Here is a 20093-nt window from a genome sequence, read left to right as displayed (position 1 = left end):
GTTCGTATTTTAGACTCAGAGAAAGCTAAATTGCTACTTAAAATAGATAAAAATTACATATTCTTCAGGAATCTTTACTTTTTACTGAAAATCTCTCAATTTGAAAACCTCCATCATTTCCTTTCTTCAGTGAAAAAAGCCCAATTTCTTCACAGCTATAAATACTCATTCTTGATCTCGCTCCATATCCTTTCCACATCTTCAATATGTTTCTTATGATAGTAAATGTAAAACTGCAAACAGTACTAAAACTCTGGTTTAATCCAATGCTTTACACAGATTGAATGTAAAAACAACAAGGAAGTTATACCAATGTTCCTCTATAAACCAAAAAATCCACTTGCTCTTTTTACAGTCTTTTCTACTTGACAATCACCTTGAATAATTGTTGTATTTCCATCCATTAATTTATCTAATTACCAGTTAGAGCATGCATTGTGTTTGCTAATCTGTATTTATCCACTTAACAGTATTGAACAAGTTCTATTAACTATCTGATCACACCGTACATTCATCTAAATCCCATTTACAGTGCATTATGCTCTTTAATTTGGTACCTTTGTAAACTTTATTGTGCATCTTGTGCCAATGTCCTTGACATACAAACACAATTGGAAAACAAATATAAAAACAAAAACTTAGTGGATTCTAAGAATACAGCCTGAACATATTCTGCCACTCAATGAAATACCAATTTTCTTGCAACAAATGCTGTGTCTAAGCAACCTGAAAAAAGCCCAAACAAAACTTGTGTTAACGGCCTGATTTTATTTAGAAGAAAGTCAAGGTTTGTTTGTATCTGTGATAGATATTCCCCTGTACCGACTAAAAAAAAAACTGGGGAAAAGACTTTTTTTAAAAAGTGTTTTAAAATGCTAAAATATTCTTAGTGAACCAAATACTTACCAGAGAGGCAGCACCATTGGCAGAACTGACCTTAAAATTATACTGGGCTGGTGAAAACGAGCTCACAACGATTTCTTACGATTTTTAAATAAAAAAATCATCATTCACTGTGTTAGTTTGAATGGACCCTGGTTAGGGATTCTGGAACTATCAAACTTGGTTGAAGGTTTGTAGATTTAAAAAGTCTACTTCCACGAGGATAATTGAGAGAGGATTTTTTAACCATAAAGCAATACATTTTAAGATCCTGAACTGCTTTCCAGCTCCTTGTCAGGAAAAGAGAATTTTGGAGAACAAAACTAAAATTTAAAATAGAGCTAGATGGCAAGGAACAAAGCAAAAGTAAACATGAGAGATGAAAGGATGAAGACTGAAAATAAATTAATGATTGAGTGGAAGAGAAGAAATGTGATTAAAAATTCATAACCAAATAGCGGAGAAAGAGACAGAGGTTAAGGATTGCAGAAAAGCTGCATACTGATAGGATCAAAACATAAGTGAAACAAATGGTGCAAAACAAAATGTAAAAACGGCACCAGAGAAATTTCAAAGAAACATGCAATGAATACAGAGTAGGAAGAAATCACCACTTATTGAAATGGCAGTCTTGAGGTTGGCAACTAAAAACACCAATCTGATGGCTTGCTGGGTAAAAAGCATCACCTGATTCAGCACATCATATTACAAACCAGAAGGTACTAGTCTGGAGACCCTGTCCCTGGATGCATTTAGCCTTAACAGCAATGTTAAGTTCAGAAGAATCAGAGTATCTGCTCCTACTCACTATCCAGCAACCACTGGTAAAAGGTCCATGAATTACATTGCGTTGTATGGCCCCTATTGTTAAATAGCCTGCCAACACAAATTGAAGAATCAATACCCACACAGACAGTTGCTAAGCTCTGTAAACTATATCTAGTGAGGATCACGAGAAGAAATGAAGGAGATGGGAGCTAACAGAAACAAAACTCAAGTCAGAAATGCTTCAAATGTCAAACATTAAACAAAATCCATCCTACAACTGAAGGCTGCTTACATATGTACTTGCAACAAAGTGAATAATAACCATTATTTCTATTGACTCAGCTTGAACAAGAGAAATAGCTAGCTCAGCCACTTATGGTTATTGCAGCATCATGGGTACAATTTTCACCACACTGAATAATTATACTTTCAGAGAACTGATAATGCACAACTGTCACGGGATGGAAAAACTTGTTTGTCCATAAATAGTTTAATGAATCAGACACCCATGGGGAGACTTTCAACTTACCTCAAGGTGTAAAATTGATGTTTCAAATCAGTACAGCACTCTAGAAATCACTTAATTTTCATGTCAATTTCTAAGCAGCAAGTTAAGAATCCATTCCAAACGTCTTGGCATGTTAGTCAATAAACTTTCTAGAGAAACTCAGCAGCCTTTCATCACAGCGACAATTTTGGTTATATTTCTCTGGCAGAGAATCTAGTTGGATAGAATTTGTTCATCTGGTGCTGGGACTAAGTGCTGCAACAACCTTTTATTTTTAAGATGTTTTGATCTATGACCACTGCCCAGAAAGCACATGGTAGCACTATGTACAAAACACAAAGCTAGTAACTATTCATTGCATTCTAAACAGATAATCAGATACAGCTTTCATTGTAAAAGGCAACTTGCCTTGCAGCTTCTTTGCATTTCTGAAATAGGCTGCTAGAGAGTTGTTTTGTCTTCTACACATCAAATTATCATCATGCATTTAACAGTTTGATAATTGAAGATTAGCATGCAAGAAATTAAGAGGGCAAATGTTATGTTAACCTCTGATTTCTCTCCACAGATACTGCCAGACCTACTGAGCTTTTGCAGCAGTTTGTTTTTGTTATGTTAACCTCTATTGAAAGGGAATACGATATAAAAAAAAAGAGTAAAGCAGTATTGCTGCAATTGTATTGTGGTATTAAAGGGTTCTTTTGGCATAGTGGCAATGACTCTACTTCTGGGACAGAAGGTCTGGGTTCAAGTCCCACATGCCCCAGAGATGAGGGATACGATGAGCCCACAGGTGTGTCAAACAACTGTAGGGCTTTTGTGAATTTTTGGTTCCATACCCAAAGCAGAATATCGTCCTTAGAAAAGGTGCAAAGGTTCACTAATTGATTCCTGGGATGAGAGGGCACTCCTATGAGGGGAGTACAAGTAAATGGGGCAATACTCATGAGTTGAGAAGAAAGGAACTGAGATGAGTATAAACGTTTTCGCCTCAAAGGGTTATGAATCTTTGGAAGCCTCTAGCCTGGAGTTCTGTGGATGCTTTGCCAATGAGTACATTCAAGACTGACATTAACTGATTCTTGAGTATTAAGGCAGCCAAAGTTTACAGGAATTGTCAAGAAAGTGGGAATTAATGAAAATGATCAGCCACATCTTATCAAATGGTGGAACAAACTCGATGGTTGACTCCTACTTCAGAGCTTATGAAGCAAACGTACAATTAACAAAAATGTTACGGTCTCAAAAAAAAGAGAATTGTGTGTCATAGTAACACACAGATCTCCGCAGCAATGATGATGATTTCATAAAGTGTCTAAGCAGATTCAAATGTTCATAATTATTGGAGCAATAATGTATGAAAGTTTTGAGATTGGTTCAGCTACAGCAAATCAGTTTAAATAAATGCAAGTTAATACAAGTCAAATCTGAGCAACCATTTTTTTCATTATTTAGGTTAGGTCAATATTTATATTTAGAGACTTGGCCATAATGGAGAACATTAGTTTTCATTTTTTAAATGTTTCTTAAAGTCTTCATTTTACTAATAATAAAAAGGATTATTACTTGAATGGTAAAAAGTTGCAGCATGATGCTGTGTAGAAGGACCTGGGTGTCCTTGTGGATGAACCATATAAGGTTGGTCTGCAGGTACGACAAGTAATTAGGAAGGCAAATGGAATTTTGCCCTTCACTGCTGAAGGGATTGAGTTTAAAAGCAGAGAGGTTATGTTGCAACTGTATAGGGAGCTGGTGAGGCCACACCTGGAGCATTGCATGCAATTTTGGTCTCCTTACTTGAGAAAGGATGTACTGGCACTAGGGGGGGTGCGGAGGAGGTTCACTAGGTTGATTCCGGAGTCGAGGTGGTTGGCTTCTGAGGAGTGACTGAACAGACTGGGATTATATTTGTTGGAATTCAGAAAAATGAGAAGGTTTCCTATAGAAACATAAAATTATGAAGGGAATAGATGACATAGAAGTAGAGAGGATGTTTCCACTGGCAGGTGAAACTAGAACAACAGGACATAGCCTCAAAATTAGGGGGAGCAGACTTAGGACTGAATCGAGAAGAAACTTCTTCAACCAGAGGGATGTAAATGTATGCTCAGTGAAGTTGTTGACGCTACTTCAGTAAATGTTTCTAATGCTAAGATAGATTTTTTTTGAACAACAAAGGAATTAAGGGATACAAGTGAGAGGATGGGTAAGCAGAGCTGAGTTCAGGCCACACGGCCTACTCTTGCTCCCAGTTCTTATGTGATCTGTCAGATGCTGCCCACTCTACCTTACAATATTTTACTTTGCTGCTCAGTTGGCAACTTAACATGGGTTTGCTTCTGCAGTAAGAGATAAATTACTTACAAGAAATATGGCAGGAAACTAGGGTAATAGGGTGGAGGTGGTGGCAAAGGCTGTTGTAAGCGATATCGTTGTCCAGTCATTCTCCGTGGCATAACATGTGGGTATGGCTGTCAAAACAATGACAAAAATGAGGATATTTTAGTTCAAAATTCAAAAGTTGTTTCCTGTAACATATGCATTCCAAACCATTATTAAATACTTCTTTGCACCTTGGGCTGAAATAATACAGGAGCAGAGTACTTTCAAACCACTCTGAGCACAAGTGGGAGCTGTGGTTATGAGAAGAAAATGCACCATGCATGAGTCAGAGTCTTGCAACAAAGTATTTAAGCCTAAAATTAATAGACACAGTAATTGCAGACACTGGGTTAAGATCTGTGGTTAAAACTTAAGTGCCAGGAATCTGACTTTAGCTTTAACCTAGAAGTGAACTACCTCACTTCCACAAATCTTCAATTTTATACAATATAAACAAATACTGTATCTCTTGACAACACACTGAAGCAGGAAGTTGGTGCTGCAAAACACGATTGTTCTTGTTTCTTCTTCTGCTTCCCTCACAAACTGGATGCTAAGGCGTAGGGCAGCAAGTGAGGTGGTAGGGGATTTCTTTTGTGAGCTCATCGGGGTGAGCAGTTTTGCAATTTATTGAAGCAGCATCAGGCTGCAACACCAAGTGAACTTCAGGTATGAAGCCATGGTTCATGTCCTGAGGCATCACTGGCTGCGATGTGACAAGCATCCTGTAAGTGTGCCCTCTGCAGGTGCAGTGGTAGCAAACACAACCATGAACAAAATGCTGTGCATTTATCATGGAAGTTACCACAAGGTGATGCTGTCAGCTAAAGATGATCCCTATTTCTCCCTACTACAGTCCAGTATTGTTCCAAAAGCAGATCAGATTCACCCTAAACTCTGACCCCCAACTGAATTAACTAACACAAAGAACTGGAATCAGCACCCAATATAATCCACCTCAGGGACAAAGTTTCACAATCGCACCAATTATAATAAAATAGAACCCTGCAACCATAAATTGGTGAACTTGATGCCTTATGCCCATCTATTCCACTGTGTTCACATAAAGCACCGTTTGCAATCATCAGATGCCTTGGTGGAAAATGTCCAGGCACAAACGAAGGAGCTCTTTCTTTACTGCATAAAGTCAAAAGAGAGAGAGAGAGAGAGAGAGAGAGAGAGAGAGAGAGATGGTGTATGTGAGAGGTAGATTCTGCGCATTACAGAAGCAGATCAGAGTTCAGGAGTGATTAAGTTTTATTTAGCTACCCCTCTGGATAAATGGACAAATTCTGCCCATTTGTTAGCTCAGATTTAGGCATCTTCTCAAAAGGATAAATTATGCAAAAAACACATGCTCTCCATGTTTCTCATCGTGTCAAATATACACACACTACTTGCAATTCTGATTTCTTTCCTGCAATGCCGCAGTAACTGAAGTACATCAAAACGTTTTAACACAGTGAAATCATTTGAACATGTACAGTTATCCTCTGACATCAGAATCTTGCCCCAATTAAGGTGAATAAAGCTAATAATTGATTTTATTTACTATACTAACAGTAGTTTAAAAGAGAGAAGGGCAGGCAAAGGAAGCACATGGTGAGGACAGTGCAGGGGGGGGAGAGAGAGAGAGAGAGAGAGAGAGAGAGAGAGAGAGAGAGAGAGAGAGAGAGAGAGAGAGAGAGAGGGGGGGGGAAGAGAGAGAGAGAGAGAGAGAGAGAGAGAGAGAGAGAGAGAGAGAGAGAGAGAGAGAGAGAAAATTAACAAACAGTGAAATTCACAACTAATCTTGGAGGAACTGTTGGGCGAAGTTCACAGCACAGAATCAGATAAGTTAATCGTTGTTTTAAGTCTGTCCAATTGAAAGGCTGTAGTAGTGGGTACAGTAGATTCTTTCTTGATTATATGCTTTTTGGAGATAAGTCTCTTGATTAAACTTAAAATATAAGCCATAACTATTAATTTAACCTGGTGCAGTGTTTTGTAGAGGAGTAAGGCGGTGTTATTTTCTGGGTCTGTAGATTGTGAAGGAGCAAAAATGGCCTTTGCAGTGATATGTACTTCTTGTCAGATGTGGGAGTTCAAAGAGAGTTTAAGGGTTACTGCGGATTATATCTGCCATAAATGCTGTTGGATGCAAATCTTATCAGATCGAGTGGATCGGTTGGAGAGACAAATAGAAGCGGTGAGGAATTTGCAACAGCTACGGTATGTGATGGATGGCAGTTATAGAAAGGGGGGAAAGTCTCAGATACAGTCACATAGATGGGTTAACTCCAGCAAGGGTAAGAGAGGTAGGCAACTAGAGCAGGAGTCTTTTGTGGGTATACCCATTTCAAACAGGTATGCGGTTTTGGAAAATATAGGGGGTGATGGATTCTCAGGGGAGCGTAGCACGAACAGCCAAGTTTCTGGTATTGAGACTGGCTTGAATGCAACGAAGGGTATGTCAGTTTCCAAGAGATCAATTGTGTTAGGGGATTCTGTAGTCCGAGGTACAGGCAGACGTTTCTGTGGCCAGCAGAGAAAAAGCAGAATGGTGTGTTGTTTCCCTGGCGCCAGGATCAAGGATGTCTCAGAGAGGGTGCAGAATGTTCTCATGGGGGAGAGGGGCCAGCAGGAGGTCATTGGTTCCAATGTGGACAATGACATTGGAAGGGAAAAGGTTGAGACTTTGAAGGGAGATTAGAGAGAGTTAGGTAGACTTTTAAAAAGGAGGACCTCAAGGGTAGTAATATCTGGATTACTCCCAGTGCTACGAGCTAGTGAGGGCAGGAATAGGAGGATAGAGCAGATGAATGCATGGCTGAGGAGCTAGTGTATGGGAGAAGGATTCACATTTTTGGATCATTGGAATCTCTTTTGGGGTAGAAGTAACCTGTACAAGAAGGATGGATTGCACCTAAATTGGAAGGGGACTAATCTACTGACATGGAAATTTGCTAGAACTGCTTGGGAGGATTTAAACTAGTAAGGTGGGGGGCGGGACCCAGGGAGATAGTGAGGAAAGAGATCGATCTGAGACGGGTATAGCTGAGAACAGAAGTGAGTCAAACAGTCAGGGCAGGCAGGGACAAGGTAGGACTAATAAATTAAACTGCATTTATTTCAATGCAAGGGGCCTAACAGGGAAGGCAGATGAACTCAGGGCATGGTTAGGAACATGGGACTGGGATATCATAGCAATTACGGAAACATGGCTCAGGGATGGGCAGGACTGGCAGCTGAATGTTCCAGGATACGAATGCTACAGGAAGGATAGAAAGGGAGGCGAATGAGGAGAGGGAGTGGCATTTTTGATAAAGGGATAGCATTACAGCTGTGCTAAGGGAGGATATTCCCGGAAATACATCCAGGGAAGTTCTTTGGGTGGAACTGAGAAATAAGAAAGGGATGATCACCTTATTGGGATTATATTATAGACCCCCCAATAGTCAGCGGGAAATTGAGAAACAAACTTGTAAGGAGATCTCAGTTATCTGTAAGAATAATAGGGTGGTTATGGTAGGGGATTTTAACTTTCCAAACATCGACTGGGACTGCCATAGTGTTAAAGGTTTAGATGGAGAGGAATTTCTTAAGTGTGTACAAGACAATTTTCTGATTCAGTATGTGGATGTACCTACTCTTGGGAAATAAGGCAGGACAGGTGACAGAGGGGTCAGTGGGGGAGCACTTTGGGGCCAGTGACCATAATTCTATTCGTTTTAAAATAGTGATGGAAAAGGATAGACCAGATCTAAAAGTTGAAGTTCTAAATTGGAGAAAGGCCAATTTTGACGGTATAAGGCAAGAGCTTTCAAAAGCAGTTTGGGAGCAGATGTTCGCAGATAAAGGGATGGCTGGAAAATGGGAAGCGTTCAGAAATGAGATAAGAATCCAGAGAAAGTATATTCCTGTCAGGGTGAAAGAGAAGGCTGGTAACTATAGGGAATGCTGGATGACTAAAGAAATTGAGGGTTTGCTTAAGAAAAAGAAAGAAGCATATGTCAGGTACAGACAGGATAGATCGAGTGAATCCTTAGAAGAGTATAAAGAAAGTAGGAGTATACATAAGAGGGAAATCAGAAGGGCAAAACGGGGACATGAGATAGCTTTGGCAAATAGAATTAAGGAGAATCCAAAGGGGTTTTACAAATATATTAAGGACAAAACGGTAACTATGGAGAGAATAGGGCCCCTCAAAGATCAGCAAGGCAGCCTTTGTGTGGAGCCACAGAAAATGGGGGAGATACTAAATGAATATTTTGCATCAATACTTACTGTGGAAAAGGATATGGAAGATATAGACTGTAGGGAAGTAGATGGTGACATCTTGCAAAATGTCCACATTACAGAGAGGAAGTGCTGGATGTCTTGAAATGGTTAAAGGTGGATAAATCCCCAGGACCTGATCAGGTGTACCCGAGAACTCTGTGGGAAGCCAGAGAAATGATTGCTGGGCCTCTTGCTGAGATATTTGATCATCGATAGTCACAGGTGAGGTGCCGGAAGACTGGAGGTTGGCAAACATGGTGCCACTGTTTGAGAAGGGTGGTAAGGACAAGCCAGGGAACTATAGACCAGTGAGCCTGACCTCGGTGGTGGGCAAGTTGTTGGAGGAAATCCTGAGGTACAGGATGTACATGTATTTGGAAAGGCAAGGACTGATTAGGGATAGTCAACATGGCTTTGTGCGTGGGAAATCATGTCTCACAAACTTGATTGAGTTTTTTGATGAAGTAACAAAGAAGATTGATGAGGGCAAAGCAGTAGATGTGATCTATATGGACTTCATTTAGGCATTTGACAAGGTTTCCCATGGGAGACTGATTAACAAGGTTAGATCTCATGGAATAAAGGGAGAATTACCCATTTGGATACAGAACTGGCTCAAAGGTAAAGACAGAGGGTGGTGGTGGAGGGTTGTTTTTCAGACTGGAGGTCTGTGACCAGTGGAGTGCCACAAGGATCGGTGCTGGGCCCTCTACTTTTTGTCATTTACATAAATGATTTGGATGCGAGCATAAGAGGTACAGTTAGTAAGTTTGCAGATGACACCAAAATTGGAGGTGTAGTGGACAGTGAAGAGGGTTACCTCAGATTATAACAGGATCTTGACCAGATGGGCCAATGGGCTGAGAAGTTGTTGTGGTTCTGTTCATCGAGCTGGGAATTTGTGTTGCAGACATTTCGTCCCCTATCTAGGTGACATCCTCAGTGCTTGGGAGCCTCCTGTGAAGCGCTTCTGTGATGTTTCCTCCGGCATTTATAGTGATTTGTATCTGCCGCTTCCAGTTGTCAGTTCCAGCTGTCCGTTGCAGTGGCCGGTATATTGGGTCCAGGTCGATGTGCTTATTGATTGAATCTGTGGATGAGTGCCATGCCTCTAGCAATTCCATGGCTGTTCTCTGTTTTGTGTACAAAATCCCATGTAAGGACTGCACAAAACACTACATAGGACAAACAGGAAGACAGCTAACGATTCGCATCCATGAACACCAACTAGCCACGAAACGACATGACCAGCTATCCTTAGTAGCCACACACGCAGATGACAAGCAACATAAATTCAACTGGGACAACGCTACTATTATAGGACAAGCCAAACAGAGAACAGCCAGGGAATTCCTAGAGGCATGGTACTCATCCACAGATTCAATCAATAAGCACATCGACCTGGACCCAATATACCGGCCACTGCAGCAGACAGCTGGAACTGACAACCAGAAGCGGCAGATACAAATCACTATAAATGCCGGAGGAAACATCACAGAAGCGCTTCACAGGAGGGTCCCAAGCACTGAGGATGTCACCTAGATAGGGGACGAAACGTCTGCAACACAAATTCCCAGCTCGGCGAACAGAACCACAACAACGAGCACCCGAGCTACAAATCATCTCAAGGCTGAGAAGTGGCAGATGGAGTTTAATTCAGATAAATGCGAGGTGCTGCATTTTGGGAAAGCAAATCTTAGCAGGACTTATACACTTAATGGTAAGGTCCGAGGGAGTGTTGCTGAACAAAGAGACCTTGGAGTGCAGGTTCATAGCTCCTTGCAAGTGGAGCCGCAGGTAGATAGGATAATGAAGGTGGCGTTTGGTATGCTTTCCTTTATTGGTCAGAGAATTGAGTACAGGAGTTGGGAGGTCATGTTGCGGCTGTACAAGATATTGGTAAGGCCACTGTTGGAATATTGCGTGCAATTCTGGTCTCTTTCCTATCGGAAAGATGTTGTGAAACTTGAAAGGGTTCAGAAAAGATTTACAAGGATGTTGCCAGGGTTGGAGATCTGAGCTACAGGGAGAGGTTGAACAGGCTGGGGTTGTTTTCCCTGGAGCGTCGGAGGCTGGGGGGGGTGACCTTATAGAGGTTTACAAAATTATGAGGGGCATGGATAGGATAAATAGACAGTCTTTTCCCTGGGGTTGGGGAGTCCAGAACTAGAGAGCATAGGTTTAGGGTGAGGGGGGGAAAGATATAAAAGAGACCTAAGGGGCAACTTTTTTTACACAGAGCGTGGTACGTGTATGGAATGAGCTGCCAGAGGATGTGGTGGAGGCTGGTACAATTGCAACATTTAAGAGGCATTTGGATTGGTATATGAATAGGAAGGGTTTGGAGGGATATGGGCTGGGTGCTGGCAGGTGTGACTAGATTGGGTTGGGATATCTGGTCGGCATGGACGGGTTGGACCAAAAAGAGTCTGTTTCCATGCTGTACATCTCTAGGACTCTACTATGTGCACAGCTTTACCATTTTATTTAAATCAGTCTAATTAATACTTGTTCAAAGAACTATTTGCAATGTTCTTGTTTCCTTAAAGACAGGAGTATGATTTTGTTCCTTTTGGCAAAATAACTTAGAATTGTTTGTAAAAGAAATACACAGACAGCATTTGTATAATTTTACCTTAAATACTCAACATTTTTGTAAAAATCGCTTTCGTGGCAATCCCCATCAATTGTGATGGAAGCAGTTGTGGACCACGTAAAATTCACAATTTTGAAGCAGAAACTAAATCTTATTAATATTGTTATTCCTTTCATACCAACATTCAATCTACCTTCACAATTATTTCTGCGGTTTCTAAGATATTTCTTATTCCTCACTCAGATCACAGTGTTCTTTGCTCATTTACTGAGCCACTTTTCGTTGCCATAGCATCTTGTTGTATTAAGCAGACATCAATTATGTAATCATGGATTTTTAGTTCCTGTATGAAGCACCTCTTGAATAATATCAGCTTCATTATTTGAGATATAGGCTGTACATGTATACACAAGATGTACTTAGTATGATGTATCTGCAGTGACATAATATGCCTACACTCAATGCGTATACCAATCACCTGCTTTTAAAAAAAACCTTTGAACAAGATTTGTTGCCAATCCAGAAATCAGCCATTTGGGATTTATTTGCAATATCAAGTGACATGCAGCTGCTCTTTATTGTGGTGATCATGGTTACAGCAGCAACAGGATGATGCACAAATTAAAACAGAGACATCAGTCATTGCTTGAACCCAACTTTCTCTTCTAGAGTTATACAGCACAGAAACAGAACCTTCAGTCCAACTCATCCATGCCAATCAAGTTTCCCCAAGTCCCACTTCCCTGCATTTGGCCCATATCCCTCGAAACCTTTCCTATTCATGCAGCTGTACAAATGTCTTTTAAATGTTTAACTGTACCTGCATCTACCTCGATCTTCTGGCAGTTCATTCCATGTACTAACCATTCCCTATCAGGTCCTTTCTAAATCTTTCTCCTCTCATCTTAAAAATACGCCTGGTAGTTTTGAAGTCCCCCATCCCGGGGAAAAGATCTATGCTTTTCACTTCATCTATGCCCCTAATGATGTTATAAATCTAAGTTCATCCCTCAATCTCCTATGCTCCAGTGAAAGAAATCCCAGCCTATCCTTCTAACCTAAACTCTCTGGTTCCAGCAACATCCCAATAAGTCTTTTCTGAATTCTCTCCAGTTTAATAATATCCTTCCTATAGCAAGGCAACCAGAACTGTATACAGTACTTGAAAAGTGGCTTCAATGTACAGTACAACCTCACCATGACATCACAACTCCTATACTCAAAGGTCTGAGCAATGAAGGCAAACGTGCTAAATGTCTTCTTAACCACCCTAGCCATTTGTGATGAAACTTTCAAAGAATTATGTACTTGAACCCCTAGATCTCTGTTCAACAACGCTATCCAAAGCCCTACCGTTAACTGCAGAAGTTCTCTTGGCAATATGATTTTTAGTCTCATGGCCACTATCAAGCTTTCACAAAGCCTCACACAACCATTAGAAGTTTACAAAATTCAATACACTCCAATTTTACAAAGTCAGCTGGAGAGAACACTTACCACTCCAAAGGGCAATTCCTGGTGTAAGGGATCATGAGGAAGATACTGCAGGGGGACAGAAGTTGGCATGGCAGGGGGATGATGTGAAGGCGGGTATGTAAAACCACCAACTGGGTGCTGGTCCCCCCTCATTTCTACTTCATTCTCTATCCTCTGCAGGGGCTATTGAAAAGAAAGAAGTAGAATAGATTCAAACAGCATTTATTACTGAAACCTGGCACCAAAGATAATTCTCAAAATAATTAACTGGAAGGCTGACCATCCCAGCCAGTGGAATCCAGAGCTTTGATCTTGGTATTGAATTGAGAAGAGTATGCCTGTTCATTGGAGCAGAGTGATGACCTGTCTTCCTCCTCAGTGACTGCTTATCCTGAATGGGCAACTGAGAATCAGGCTAACAGGCTACATAAAATGGGGGATGTGGTCAAGGAGACCACAAATCTGTTGCATAAAAAAGGTGTGGAAGAAATGGATTGTCTCATGTTGCAAGCACATATGACAATGACAAAAGGAAGAATAACTCCCTCAGCTTTGCATTACTGGACCATTTAGCATGTCTAGAGTGGTTAAAAAAAAAAAGTTGTCCATCATTTAAAAGCAACAATTACTTTTATTTATTTAGAAAATTCAGCATAGTTAAAATGCCCTCAGAAGCTTCAGTGAAGCATTATCAAATGAAATATGATACAAAGCCATATAATGACAAAGGACCTAAAGTGTGCTCACAGAGATGGTTTTTAGGTCTTTCAGTAGGACCACAAATTGCAAGAGCTGAAGTAGGCTAGTCAGCCAGAGTTGTTGCGCTATTCAGAGAGATCATGGCTGATCTAATAACCCTCAACTCTTCTTCCTGCCTTATTCCCATAATTCCTCTTATTAATTAAAAATCTCTCTCCAACTTGAACATAGTTAATGACCCAGCCTCGACAGCACTCTGCGCTAATGTCGTCCAAAAGTAAACGTCCCTTTGAGAAGAAATTTTTTCTCTCGCTCTTCAAAAGGACATAATCTCTGAGATTATGCCCTCTGGACACACTCACAAATACAATCTCTTCACATCTACCTTGTCAAGTTGTATATGCTTCAATAAATGTCTTCACTTGTTCTTATAAACACCAGGGAGCACACCTCAATCTCCCCTCAAGTGAATCTATCAGTACTCAAACAGCCCAGTTAACCTTCTCTGGTCTGCCTCCAATGCTAATACATCTTTCCTTTGATAAGGGGGCCAAATCTGCTTATGATATTTTAAATATTTTGGCCAGCGCCATGTATTTAGTATTTAGTAAGACTTTTCTATTTTTTACACTCCATTCCCTTTGAAGTAAGAAGGTCAACATTCAGTTGGCCTTCCCTATTATCCAGTGAACTGAAGACACTAGGTTTTTGTGATTCACGCATGAGGATCCCCAAATCTCTTCATGCTGCAGCTTTCTGATTTCTTTCTTCACTTGAATAACATTCAGCTCTTCTATTGTTCCTGCCAAAGTACATAACCTCTCATTTCCCCACGATAAAATCCCATCTGTTAAGACTTTCCTCATCCGCTTGTCTATATCCTCCTACAGATGCTGTGTCAACCTCACCACTTGTCATCCACAAAACTGGCTACTTTCCTCATCCAAGTCATTTATATATATTAATAACTGTGACTGCAACACTGATACAATGTAGAACTCCACTCGCTACAGATTGCCATCCTGTAATTGTTCTCTGTATTCCAACACACTCTTCTATTAGTTAGCTAATCCTCCAGCGATATGAATATATTAGCCTGATGCCATGTGCTCTTACTAAGCATCCATCAAAATCAGAGGTCTACAGCAGTGATAAGGTCAACTAAGTCTGCACTGGTCAAAAACAATACTCTTAACTATTTGAATCCCATTTTCCTGCATGTGACCTATAGCCTTGTGTGCCTTGGCGTTGCAAGTGCACATCTAAATACTTCTTAAATATTATGAGTTTCTGCCTCTACCATCCTCCAAGTCTGAGAGTTCCAGATTCCCACCATCCTCCTAGTTAGAAACAAAACTTTTCCTCAGATCCTTCCTAATCCTCCTACCCTTACCTTAAGTCTATGCCTTCAGTCATCGATCATTTAAACTCTCAAAATTTTACACATCTCAAGTTTAGCCCCAGTCTCCTCTGCTCCAAGGAAAACTCCAGTCTATCCAATCTCTCTTCATAACTAAAAACTCTCCAGCTTATGAAATCTCCTATCCAGTGCTTTCACATCCCTGATTCCAGAACTGTACACAATACTTTCACGGAGGCCTAACAAACATTTTATACAGTTCCAGTATAATCCCTCTCCTCTTAAAATATGTGCCTCAACTAACAAAGTTGAAAAATGTGGTGCTGGAAGAAAAAAAACAGCAGGCCAGGCAGCATCTGAGGATCAGGAGAATCGACGTTTCGGGCACAAGCCCTTCTTCCTGAAGAAGGGCTTATGCCTGAAAAGTTGATTCTCCTGATCCTCGGATGCTGCCTGGCCTGTGTTTTTTTCCAGCACCACACTTTTCAACTCTGGTACTCCAGCATCTGCAGTCCTCACTTTCTCCTAGCCTCAACTAACAAAGGCAAGTATTCCATATGTTTTGTTAACCATTTAAATCGACCTGGCCCAGTACCTTAGGGAATGAGTGGCCATGCACACCAGCAGCTCTTTGATCCTTGATACTTTTCACAGTCCTACCATTCATCATATAGTCCTTCATTTGGTTTGTCCTGCCAAAGTGCATCACTTCACATTTATTCGGACTGAATTCCATTTTTCACTGTTCACCCTATTTAACCAGTCCATTTATATTCTACTGTAACCTGAGGCTATCTTCCTCACTATTTATCACCCCACCAATATTTGTATAATGTATGAAATTACTAATCAACCTTCCTACATTAATGCCTCAATCATTTACATATATCACAAACAGCAAGCGTCACAACACTGATCCCGGCACAATCCCAGTGGTTACAGGCTTCCAATCACAAAAATACCCCTCAGCAATCATCTGCTGCTTCCTGCTACTCAGTCAATTCAGGATCCACTTAGCTAAATTTCCTTGGATCCCAAGTTGCTCTTACCTTCGCTATCGGTCTATGTGGGACCTTATGAAAATTTTTGTTCAAGTCCATGTAGCCTACATCAAATGCACTGTCCTCATCTACATACCTGGCTGCTACTTTGAAAAATTCAAGTTGGTCAGACATGACCACCCCATGAAATAATCAAGACTATAGGTAACAAAGGCATAGATTTGGATTTCGTCAGCAGACAGGCCAAGGCAGGGGCAGACCTGTCAATGTTACAAAGGAGCACCACAGAAACTTTCCAAGGTCTTTCTCTCAAAATAAATACAATAACGTTAGTATTTTTTCTTTACAATTGTCCAGCACAAAAGGAGACCGTTCAACCTATTCTTCCTGTGCCAGCTTCTTGAAAGAATTTTTAAAATTAGTCTTATTCTGCTGTTCCTTTTCCATAGCCCTGCAGAGTGATTCTGCTGGAAGTTATCAAGCCTGCTTCCACCAAGTTTCAGGTGATGAATTCTGGATCCTACATTAAGAAAACAGACCCCGAATAATTCCATACTTTGTAAATCAGAAGAACAGAGACTAGTTTTAGCACTCTTACCTTTCTGCAACCAGTTCTACACATAGAACTGTTTGATTAAACCCATTCCTCCCACTCTCTAATACCAAGACTCTGACATAGTAGCTTCACAGACAAACAGTTAAACACATTTAACAGCAAAAGTAGAAGAGTGTTTCATTAGAAAATTATATAGAAATTAAAAACACTAACGACAATGGTTTAAAGTTATCCAACATACTTTGGTGTTCCACATATGTAAACCCCCAAGTATTAATTTTACATATTTCAGCCCAAGAGTTGGCTTGATGGCTTAGATGCAACATAATGTCACAGAACTGCTAAAATATTACCTTTGGGAGGTGGGAAACAATGTCAATGGTTTAGAAAAAAAAATGTTTGTTGTAATAGCTTGCACTCTCCCCCTAAACAAAGTAGATTCTATGTGGTAGAAACCCTCTGCTCTCCCAACCAGATAATCTTGTATTAGTACATGAGCACTCATTGGTTGGTTGGCTGAGCCACAAGCGAGAGTGGGCTCAATTTCCACTGGGGAGATTAGGAACAAAAATTCTGTTCAATGTTTGGTTTCCCAGCCCATGGAAGGAGGTTAATTAGACCATCTTTGCTGCCAATTCAGCTGCGATCAGCTATTCAACCAAGTCTGTCAATCAAAACCCTGGACTTGCTGGTCTTTGTGGTTTACAAGAACTAAAGAAGTAAGAGTAGGAATAGGTCACTTGGCCCTTTGAGACTGTTCTGCAATTGTTGATCTTCCACCTTCATTTCATCACACTATCCCCATATGCCTTGATGCTGTTTTTTAAAAAGTCTCTGACTGAATGGCCTGAGTGCTTTGAGAAATAATTTTATCTGGTAAACTGTTTCGTGCTAATGGACAAAAAACACAAGGGTCAAAAATCTGATGTGAAATGGATACAAGAGCACAATACAAGTGTACCAGCTATAAGATGATTCCCTGTTTGACTAAGCCAGTACAGACATGTTGGGAGAATGGAAAAAACCCTAAAGACCTACATGTGCTGTAAATCAGAAACAAAAGCAAAAATTGCTGGAAAAGCTCAGCAGGTATGACAGCATCTGTGAAAGGAAATCAGAGTTAACGTTTCAGGTCCGGTGACCCTTCCTCAGTTCTGAGGAAGAGTCACCAGACCAGAGACATTAACCCTGACTTCCCTTCACAGACGCTGCCAGACACGACGGGAGAATGGCTTCATTCTATGCAGTAACAATTCTGTGATTCTGTGAACTTCCAGAGACTGCAATGATACTGAATGTAGAATGGATGGACGAGTGGCTGCAGATATGATATTTTGCACCCCCGTCCCATTAAAACAAGAAAGATTACAGGGATAGTAGGAAAGAAAAACAGGAACCATTATTAATTCCTTTCAGAGCATTACCTAGACTGCAAGCAGAATGGCTGTGCTGAATAATTAAGTTTTAAATTTGCACGTTTAAATATTTTACTTACCAGTCGTGGGTGCTGTGGCTGGATTGGAACAAACTGGCCCAAGGGAGGAAGGTGGGGATGCTGGTGGGGTGGCAGATGGGGAGGGTGCAGTATAAAATGTTCACCGGAGATAAGTGGAGGGAAGGCTTGGTAAGAGACTGGCAGATGCTGCATTGTGCACGCATGAATCAGCTGGAAAAAAAAAGACATTTACAACATGAAAAGGATAATGCCTGGAATGGCTCTAGATGGACAGCGGTAACTGATGTACTCATACTATTAAATTCCCAGGAATTCTGAAAATGTGCATGATCTGGCTATCTAAAGACCTGGAATGCAATCCACCATATATTCAGTTGTACATCATTTCAGAGAATGCATGGTATGAAACAAACCTCATACAACTGTTAACAAACAGGAAAAAGAAAGTTATACTGTTATACATTAATATTGCCATTTAGTAAAAAGAAAGCTTTCATTGTTATTCAATTGAAAAATGGCTGCTTGGTCATTTCAAATATGTCTTTCCCCTTCCTCTTGTTGCTGCACTACAGTCTGACAGGTATCAGTCACGCTGCAGAATTGCACCAAGTGAACAGCACTCTTAACTGACCCTTGATGGTTAGTAAACATGCAGGGAGCATCACAGCCAAGTCTAATTCTGTCCTCATCCCACATTCAGATGGGCACAAGTTTAGCAGGATTGCTGGATTGGGAAGCCTGAATAACTGTGGCTCTGCCTGAAAAGAGCAAACAGACAGAGAATCAAATCTGAAATCAATCTGGGTCGCTGGAGTTCGCTTGATCATTGACTCAACACAACTCTTGAATCTTTAGGTCTTTCCACACTCAGAGACACAGGCACAGTTGAAAGGAATCCTATTCAGACTACTACAGAAGTAAAATACAGCAGATGTTGGAAATCTGAAACAAAAGCAGGAAATGCTGAATAGCCATTATAAGGCAGCTTCAGGAGAAGCAGAATTAACTCAAGCAGCAATTTCCTGATATTAGTATTTAGCTGCACATCTCTTGGTGGGGAGATATTTGTCATTTTACGCTTCAGAAGTAGTTGTTGCTGTTAGTTCTACAGTAAAATCTGACACACACAGTTGGCAGTTTTTCATATCGAACATCAGAAGAAGTTGGTGTTAGTCATGAGATAATATCAGAGCAGTTCCTTTAAATGGGAGGAGACCTAAAAATGCCCCCACACAGGCTTCATTAAGATCAGAATCTGACAAAGTTTAAAAGTTGAACAGTTTCTTCATAAAACCAAGTTGACATCTATTTAGTAAAGTAGCCAGAGAGGTAAAACTCTTAAGACTCTTGAAAGGGTTCACAAAAGATTGACAAGGATGTTGCCAGGTTTTGAGGATTTGAGCTCGAGAGAGAGGCTGAATAGACTGGGGCTGTTTTCCCTGGAAGGGCTAAGGGGTGACTTTATACAGGTTTATAAAATCATGAGGAGCATGGATATGGATAATAGATATGGTTTTTTCCCTGGGGTGGGGATGTCCAGAACTATTTGGCATAGGATTTAGGGTGAGAAGAGGAAAGACTTGAGAGAGACCCAAGGGGCAACTTTTTCATGCAGAGGATGGTATGTGTATGGAATGAGCTGCCAGAGAAAGTGGTGGAAGCTGGTACAATTACAACATTTAAAAGGCATCTGGATTGGTATATGAATAGGAAGGGTTGAGAGGGATATGGGCCAAGTGCTGGCAAATGGCACTAGATTAATTTAGGATATCTGGTTAGCATGGAGGAGTTAGACCAAGGGATCTCTTTCCTGGTGTACATCTCTATGACTAAGTAAAAAAAGTTGAGTATAAAAGAAGAGAAAACTAAAATGTTCCATTTATATTCCTGTCATGTAAGCACTTTATTCCTCCTTTAGGAATGGCAACAGTCTAACTACTTAAATTATTTCACACAAGTGTAAAAAAAATCTAAAATTAGTCCAGATAACCAAGTAAATACCATTTAATTTCATGTTAAGGGGGATATTAAGTCATATACAACAATCACAAATTTAAATGATTCAATTATGCAGTCATGAAGCTGCAAACTAAAATATAGATTGCACTGAATCTACTTCCTCGTGGTCACTCAGATCCACACGCAAATT

General features: G+C 40.5%; 1 protein-coding gene across 5 annotated transcripts in view; it reads right to left on the bottom strand.

Moving 5' to 3' along the window:
- Positions 1-20093, bottom strand: part of rnf44 (ring finger protein 44) — a 150532-nt gene that overhangs the window by 10040 nt on the left and 120399 nt on the right. For all 5 annotated transcript variants that reach the window (XR_006313614.2, XM_043703738.2, XM_043703739.2 and 2 more), the window contains 3 exons: positions 17984-18154; positions 12894-13055; positions 4523-4629 (listed from right to left, as the gene is read on the bottom strand). Coding sequence is in view for 4 of the 5 variants with exons in the window: in XM_043703738.2 (XP_043559673.1) it covers positions 4523-4629; positions 12894-13055; positions 17984-18154 (440 nt within the window). In the remaining variant the exon portion in view is untranslated. The remainder of the gene's footprint in view (positions 1-4522; positions 4630-12893; positions 13056-17983; positions 18155-20093) is intronic.

The sequence above is a fragment of the Chiloscyllium plagiosum genome, unplaced genomic scaffold (assembly GCF_037043375.1).
Source record: "Chiloscyllium plagiosum isolate Xiang-an unplaced genomic scaffold, Cpla_swu_hap1 HiC_scaffold_16, whole genome shotgun sequence".
Lineage (NCBI taxonomy): Eukaryota > Metazoa > Chordata > Chondrichthyes > Orectolobiformes > Hemiscylliidae > Chiloscyllium > Chiloscyllium plagiosum.
The sequence above is the reverse complement of the archived record's forward strand: the minus strand, read 5'-3'. Positions and strand labels throughout refer to the sequence as shown.